This window comes from Myotis davidii, unplaced genomic scaffold (assembly GCF_000327345.1).
Source record: "Myotis davidii unplaced genomic scaffold, ASM32734v1 scaffold425, whole genome shotgun sequence".
NCBI lineage: Eukaryota > Metazoa > Chordata > Mammalia > Chiroptera > Vespertilionidae > Myotis > Myotis davidii.
Genome location: NW_006296413.1, coordinates 4,854,429 through 4,862,813, shown reverse-complemented (window position 1 = coordinate 4,862,813; position 8,385 = coordinate 4,854,429). Strand labels below are relative to the sequence as shown.

General features: G+C 56.1%; 1 protein-coding gene across 2 annotated transcripts in view; it reads left to right on the top strand.

The window, feature by feature from the left end:
* The first annotated feature begins 7,918 nt into the window (after positions 1 to 7,918).
* Positions 7,919 to 8,385, top strand: part of NAA40 (N(alpha)-acetyltransferase 40, NatD catalytic subunit) — a 13,541-nt gene continuing 13,074 nt past the window's right edge. The window contains exon 1 of one of the 2 annotated variants that reach the window (XM_015569085.1): positions 7,919 to 8,193. In XM_015569085.1, coding sequence (XP_015424571.1) covers positions 8,188 to 8,193 — 6 coding nt within the window. In that variant the 5' untranslated portion in view covers positions 7,919 to 8,187. The remainder of the gene's footprint in view (positions 8,194 to 8,385) is intronic. The other variant, XM_006771638.2, reaches the window with a different exon arrangement.

Genomic DNA, 8,385 nt, shown 5'->3' with positions numbered 1-8,385 from the left:
ACAGAGCCCTCCTCGCTGCCCCCGGGCCCCTCTCCCTCCACCGCCACCTACAGGGCCAGACCCAGCAAAGTCATTTCCGCCAAATCTCCCCTGACTCTCACCAACATATTCGGAGCGCCTTGTCGGCAAAGCCATGAATAATGATGGGAAGAGTCGAGTTCTTATAATAATATAACAGCCAATTTCTCTGATTGCCTATTATTTTTTCACAGCTACATCCTCAGACCTCAAATTAGTACAATTACTTAGATGTTCAATAACTGTTGTTGAATAAATTAGTGGATGACTAAGCAAATGAATTCAGTGCTTGGAGGTACCAACCACTGTGTGCAAAATGCCTCACTTAGGCCCTGGCCAGGTAGCTCAGTTGGTTAGAGCATTGGCCCGCTATGCCAAGGTTGCAGGCTCAATCCCCGGTCAGGACACATACAAGAATCAACCAATGAATGCATATAAAGTGGAACAACAGATGGATCTCTCTCTCAAAATCAATAAATAAAAATTAATTTTAAAAAAAGTCTTACCTATGCCGAAACCGGTTTGGCTCAGTGGATAGAGCGTCGGCCTGCGGACTGAAGGGTCCTGGGTTCGATTCTGGCCAAGGGCATGTACCTGGGTTGTGGGCACATCCCCAGTGGGAGGTGTGCAGGAGGCAGCTGATCGATGTTCCTCTCTCATCGATGTTTCTAACTCTCTCTCTCCCTTCCTCTCTGTAAAAATCAATAAAAAATATATTTAAAAAAAAGTCTTACCTAAATTATCTCATTTCCCCCAGCCCAGCCCTGTGAGGCAGGCCTTCTAATTATTTTCATTTTACAGGAGGGGCGTGACTTGCCTAAGATCTCACCGCCTGAAAGTGGCAAAGCTGAGACGGATCCCAAACCAGCGGCAGCCAGCGCCCTGGTTTTCCTGTCTCTGTGCCCACCTCCTTTCAGCGGAAACGCTGTTGGCTGTTCCTCCACTCTTGGCACGTGGAGAAGAGCAGACACCCTATTGTCCCCCCGAGGAAGTGTGAGGTTGGGGTCAGCACACGGACACGCTCGCTGGTCACTGAGGCCGCCGGTGCTTTCGCCTCTCAGCTCTGCCTCTTGCATAGCAGGTCACCGGTGGCTGCAGCTGCTCCGAGCAGCCCCCTCGAAGCACAGTCTCCAGATGGGAGGAGAGGGACATAGGGCAGGGCTTTCTCCTCGGCGTCTTTCTTTCATCGGCGAGAAATACCTTTTTTTATTTTAACATATTTTATTGATTTCAGAGAGGAAGGGAGAGGGAGGGAGAGATAGAAACATCAAGGATGAGAGTCATTGATCAACTGCCTCCCGCACGCCCCACACTGGGGATCAAGCCCGCCACCCGGGCATGTGCCCTTGACAGTAACCGAACCTGGAACCCTTTAATCTGCAGGCCGGTGCTCTAGCCACTGAGCTAAACCAGCGAGGGCTGGGAGAAATACCTTTCCCAAGAATCCCTGTCCTTTAAGCCAATCCCCAGCGGAGGATAGGTGCGTAAGGGTTTGGACCAGCACACCAACCAGGGATCTCCGCCCCTCACCTGAGCACAGTTAGCATGGCTGTTGGGTGGGCAGGCACCCTGGCCCCGCTGCCCACCCACCGCCCTGGCACAGCACCCTCCTGGCACTCTCACTGGCTGAGCTACAACCAGGAGAAGAGGGTGGGTCTTTCAGGCCCGCTGCACGTCCTTAAACTTGGTCTCAGTTTTAGAGCCTCTTCCCTGGCCGACATGGGCTCCGGACCCGAAGTCATGGCCCCAGTGCCCACCGTCCCTAAGACGAGAACCAGCAAAGAGGGCGACAGCTCCTCCCGACCACAGGCCCGGTGGTGAGTCTGCAGGACAGAAGGCCTGGGACAGACAGACGCGTGGATGGATTTTGACGTTTGTAGCTTGGATGTATTCAGTCATCCATTCAACAAGCATCTATTGCTCGTTGTCTCCCCCAACGCCTCCCTCTCCTCTGGACCAGCAGCTCTGGCGGACAGGTTGCCTGGAGACGGCTGGTGTGGCCTCTGGTCTGCACCTTGCTCTGCAGAAAGGATGCACGAGGGATTAGTAACGTCTGCCGTGGGCACACAATCGGTGGCGGGAGTCAGAAGGAAAGAGGCTGGGAAACAGAATAAATTATGGGCAGAAAGACCTTGGCCCTCAAGACCTTGACATGTTATAGGTTGAACGGTGCCCTCCCCCAAATTCCTGTGTAAGTCCCCACGCCCAGGACTTCAGAATGCAACCTGATTCGAGGTAGGCTCTCTCCAGAGGCGATCAGATTGAAGTGAGGTCGCTAGGGCCGGCCCTGCTCCAATGGACTGGGGTCCTTACGAGAAGGGGACACAGGCCGCCACGAAGGGAGAAGGCCAGTGAACAGAGAGGGTCATCACAAACCACCCTTCTCTCACGCCCTCAGAAGGCCCCCCACCTTGCCAGGCCCCGATTTCAGATTCTGGCCTCCAGGCCGTGAGATAAGTTGCTGTGGTTTAAGCCACCCGGTCCGGGATACTTGGTCACAGCATTCCTGGGATACACACGCGGGGCCGTGGCCTCTGGGCACAGCACCTGGACAAGGGCCTGCAGAGGCTGTGGACATCCCAACCCCCTCCCCGGCTGGCCAGGGCGGTGGACTCCATGACCACCTGAGCCCCTCACCTTCCTGAGGCCAGCGAGGCCAGCTGTCCCGGCGAAAGCCGGTCACCAAGGGTCTCCTGTGACTTCTAGCGCCTAGGGTGGTGCCCAAGGACCTTGCAGTTGAGAACCACGAGCCTCGGACTTTGATGGGAGCTGTGTATCTGTCAGGCAGCAACGGTCCGCCTGACAAGTAGCCCTGACGCTTGCTGCTGTGAGTCCCCATCTCAGGTGTGATTGTACTGGGTGGTTCTGCTCTGGGGTCTCCCACGGGGGTTGCCACGAGATGTTGGCTGGGACGTCCGTCATCTGAAGGCTCCCCTGGTGTGGGACAGTCCTGGGTGCTCGCTCCCTGGGTCAGCAGGTGGGGGCTGACTTCTCCAGGGGCAGCCTGTGTGTCCTGGCAGCTTGGCGTCTGGCTTTCCCCGCAGGGAGCAGTCAGGCGGACTAGGCAGGAGTTTGGTCTCCGTTCGGGAACCTAGTCCTGGGACTCACACATGTCACGTCTACAGGTGTTTTTTGTTTGTTTTTGTTGTTGTCACAGCTCAGCCCCATTCAGTGTGGGAGGGGCCGATATAAGGTCATGAATGCCAGGAGCTGAGGATCACTGGGGCACCTTGGGGGCTGGCTGCGAGAGCGCTCTGCTATTCTAGGGGGTCCCAGGGGCAAAGGGTCAGGGGAGGACAAGTCTTACAGGTTGTGCCTGGGAAAGAGAGCGCCTGGGGGCATGTGAGTCCCGGGGCTGCCATCAGCGGGGTGGCTGAGCACAATGGCAACTTATGTCCTCACAGTTCTGGAGGCCAGAAGTTCAAAATCTCCGAGAAGAACCCTCTCCACGCCTCTCCCTGGCTGCGGAGGGACACCCTGGGCACCCCGGCTAGGTCGCACCTCTCCGCTCTCGCCTCTGCCTGCACCTGGCCAGCTCCTCTATGTCCATGGCCTCAACCCCCACCCCCGCTTTCTCTTATAAGGACGCCAGTCCCTGGATTGAAAGCCAGTCCTAAATCAAGGATGATCTCATCCCCGGAGCCTTAATTTAATTACATCTGCAAACACCCTCTTTCCAAATAAGGTCTCGTTCGCAGGCACCAGGGGTTAGAGCTTCAGCGTAATCTTTTTAGGGGACTCGATTCAGCCCATTAGAGCGGCATCCCCATGGGGTGGGGGCTGGTGATGCCATGACCTAATATCTTCACCTGCTTTGGCTCAGGTGTCACCTCCTCCAGGGAGGCTGTTACCTTTCCTCGGTGCCCCCAGCGCCTGCGCCTGCCACCACCGCTGCCACCATTATTCCTCCAGCTAACACTTACTGAGCCAGGCCTGGGGTTGGGTCCCAGGGGTACAGCAGTTAAGGTTGCCAAATTTGGATTTTTTAAATTGATTTTTTGTTGTTTTTAGAGAGAGAGGCAGAGAGAGAGAGAGAGAGAGAGAGAGAGGGAGGGAGAGAGACAATAGGTTGCCTCCGAGCGATACATGGATCAGCTGCCTCCTGAACACCCCCTAATGGGGATAAGCCACAACCTGGGCACGTCCCCAACCAACTGAGCCACATAAGCCGGGGTTAGGTTGCCAAGTCTGACATATAAAAATGCAGGGCGCCCGGTGAGTTTCAGATAAGGTGTAAGTGTAAGCTTGACCCAGTAATGTATCTGGCAGCCCGGACAGCAGCCGAGAGCAGCACAGCCCGGGGCTGTGGGGAGCCCCAGCTTCATGGGGAGATGGCAGAGGAGAGGGGCTGTGCTGATGGGTCACGGAGGCTGAATGAGGGATCAGGGGGCCCAGGAAGTGTGTCCGGGCAGCCACTTGAGTAAGAAAAAGGCTTCCAGTCTTTTTTTTTTCTTTTTTAAAAATATATTTTATTGATTTTTTACAGGGAGGAAGGGAGAGGGATAGAGAGTTAGAAACATCCATGAGAGAGAAACATTGATCAGCTGCCTCCTGCTCACTCCCTCCTGGGAATGTGCCCGCAACCCAGGCACATGCCCTTGACTGGAATCGAACCTGGGACCCTTTAGTCCCCAAGCCGATGCTCTATCCACTGAGCCAAACCGGTTAGGGTCATTCAGATTCTTTTGGGGAAATCAAGGACCCTCGGGCGGGCCAGCTGATGACACGGTAAAGTCTGCTGTGCTGGGACACAAGCCTGTTCTCCAGCTCAGACGACAACATGGAGCACACAGTGGCCCTGAGCTTCTGCCAAGCAAGTGAGCAGTTGAATAGCTGGGAGCAGCTGAGGGCTCTGGAGTGGCAGGGGGGCCAAGGACAGTATTTGGGGGAGTGGTTATCTTGAGGCGAAGGGGAGGCAGAGGAAGAGGAGGAGTCCAGGAAGAAGGTGGGAGGGTACAGGCCTGAGAGGAGGGTCAGAGAGGAGCAGAGTGGACAAGGGCCCCTGGGTGTGGACAGCCTGGTCAATAGGGGCAGGTGTTTGTCAGGAAATGCAGGGAGGGAGGGGAGGGGCAGGGGCACAGCAGGTGGGCAGATGTACTTTTGTATGTGGGAGGGTATTCCTTTCCTGCCCCCGGCCATGCCAGGTGCTGTCTGCCATCCCATCTCGTTTAACTCCCAGAACCCCCTTGGAAGAAGACGATGAAATGCTTGCTATGGGTCGTCTCACAATTAGGGGGGGGCTACATGATGTCACCTCCCCAAGGGACTACTAGGCTCTCCCCTCCCAGGCCTTGTCTGGTAGCCAGCAAATTCCAGCAGCCTGGGGAGCAGGGGTGGACCCAAGAGTGGGGAGTGGCAGGAAAAACAGGGCGCAAGGTGTCTTGGTGGCCGGCACCTGCTCCCTGAAACAGCTGGCCATGAAGCTGGACAGGGGTGGAGAGAGGGGAGAAGCCAAGCAGGGAGGGGCACTGTGCGGGTGGGGGTTGAGCCTCACTCCTACCGCACCCCACTGCTTCATGCTTCCCCCGGATCTCCTTGCCTCCTCCTCCTCCAAAGGTAAGTTACGATGCCCCACCTTGGCCACTCTCCTCTGACCCTGAGCCCCCTCTTTTGGTCCTCAGAATGCTGGCAACCCCTTTCCTGACCGAGGAATAGGATCCAGGCTGAAGACTCATTCAGTCTACCTACCTACTCCAACTTCGCAGCTCCCTCCAAGCCTCCCCCAGCTTTAAATACCACCCATAGGCCTACCGTGCTGAAATACTTACCTCCTGCCCCGACCTCTCCCCTGAGTTCCAGACTCTGCTTGCTCCACACACCCATGCGAACATCTAAAAAAAAAACATCTCAAAACAGACACGGCCGAAACTGAGTTCCTCATCTTCCCCTTCCCCACTCCCACCTGTCCCACGTGGCTCCTGGCAAAGTCGTCCACATCTCAGGTGAAGCCAATCCATTGTTCCTGTGGCGCAACCTGAAAATCTGAAGGTGTCTTCACTCTTTTATTTCCCTCACACCCTCCATCCACTCCTCCAGCAAGTCCCGTCGGCTCTACCCTGAACACGCACCCAGGTCCTGACCCCTTCTCCCACCTCCACTGCTGCCCCGCTGGTGCCAGCACCACCACTCTCGCCTTGGTGAGAGCAGTGGCCTCTGCACGGCCCTTCCTTTGACCTTGTCCCTACACTCGCCTCATCCCAGCACCAGGGCAGTACCATAAGCAGCCCAGCTGCTCCTGCACGCAGATGCTCTGGTAGTATCCCAGCTTGCTCTAGTCTCCAAGTCTTTCTTTCTTTTTTTTTAAAATATATTTTATTGATTTTTCACAGAGAGGAAGGGAGAGAGACTTCTCCTTACCTGTTTGGTTTCACCTCCTGCTATTCTGCTGACCCACCCTGCTCCAACCACACCATACTTCTTGCAGTTCCTCACAATTGTGGGGGGTGGGGGGTGGGGACCACATTCCAGCTTGGAGGTTTTGCCCTCGCCGTACCCCTGACTGAAATGCCCTTTCCCCATGGGTCCTCATGATTTGCCCCCTCCTCCCTTTCAGATCTTGACTCAAATGTCACCTCGTGCTTGCCTTCCCTGAGCATCCTAGTTAAAATTGTAAACCCTGACCTCTCTGCCTGCCTTTTCCCCGCCACAGAACCTGTCATCCAGTGCAGGGTGTATTTTACCCATTCATTTCATTATCTGCCTCCTCCTAGTCCTATGGGAGCAGTGTCTTTTCTGTTTGGTATTGTTTTCTTTGCTGTTGGAAACAGCGTCTAGCAGATGGTCGGCACTCAGCAAGTGTTTGAGCACTGAAGACGGATAATGAGCGAAACCTGACAGTCTGTGAAGCTGAAGTCCTGGGCAGTGCTTCCCCATTTCCGTGTGTTCAACCCGACCTGCAGAGCTCCCGGGAGCAAGGGCTCTGTCTCCGCCCTGGGGTTTTTGTGGGCCCCCGGGGTGTGCACAGGGCACAGGCTCCCTGGGTGGTTCTAACGAAGGTCATGTGGGGGTCACGTTTTGGTCTTCTGGAAGAGACTGAAATACTGTCTTTTTCACAGCACCATCCAGTCTTCGTGAACAGTTGTTACATGCCTGTCTCCTCTCTAGAGTCCTGTTTTAGACTGCCACCAGCATCTTGCTCTTCTCTGTGGCCCCTGGTCTCGCACAGCGTAGGTGCCAGTAAATGTTGAGAGAGCAGATGAAGGGAGGGTGAATGAATGGTGACAAGATGGATGAATGAATAATGGGACGCTAGTTAGAAGGGAATTTCAAGAGTTCAGGATCTAGCGCCACCGACCTGGCTCAGTGGTTGAGCATCGGCCTATGAACCAGGTGGTCATGGTTCAATTCCTGGTTAGGGCACATGCCTGGTTGCAGGCTGGATCCCCAAAGTGGGGCACGCAGGAGGCAGCGATCAATGATTCTCTCTCATCATTGATGTTTCTGTCTCCCTCTCCGTTTCTCTCTGAAATCAATAAAAATATATCTAAAAAAATAAAGAGTTCAGGATCTAGGTGGGAACGTTTGTGCCCTGGCCAGGTGTATGTGGCTCAGTTGGTTGGAGCGTCATCCCGGACAGCAAAAGGTTGCAGGTTCGATCCTCGGTCTGGTGCATACTCATCCATGCGTCTCTCACACTAATATTTCTCTTTCTCCCTCTTTATAAAATCAATTAAAATAAAAATAAAAACTCCCCCTGTGCCCCAGAGTTGCAGGAGGAGCTGGTACTTCAGAGGTCGTGACGGTTTGGTCGTCTGTGAAGGTGGCTGCTCGGCCCGGAGCCCCAGAGATGCTGAGCGCCAGGGCTGCCCAGAGGCTCGCTTCTCAACGCGGCGCAGCTGTTGCCATAGCTACAGAAGCAGCCTGGCGAGGAGGGGGCGGGCCCGGGGCTACGTCATTCTCAGCGCGACGCTGCTCTGCGACTCCCGCCTCTTTCGGCTGCAAGACCCTCGGCCCGCCTCTCGCGCTCTCCACCTGCACGCGCCCCCCCGTCCCCCGGCTGTGCGCACGCGCGGTGCCCACCGGGGCGCGCGGGGGAGCCCGCCAGGCGCATGCGCGGTGCAGGGACCGCGGTCGCTCTGCTGTCGCCGCTGCCACCGAAGCTGCCGTTGCCGCCTTCCTGCCGGCAAGTGTGGGAAAGAGGAGCTGAGGGCCGCCGCCGCCGTTGCCGCCATGGGGGTGAGTGAGGCAGAGAGAGGAGACGCGAGGGTCCGGAGCGCTCCCCGCTCCACTTGCTCCCTGCGCCCCCATTGTTCCTGAACCCCCTCTCACGTGACCCCGACCCCCCCGGCCTCACCCGACTCCCGCATTCTGAGTGTCCCCATGCCCGGCCCAGCGCGGGAGTCCCCTGGGGAGCTCCCTTCTCCGGAC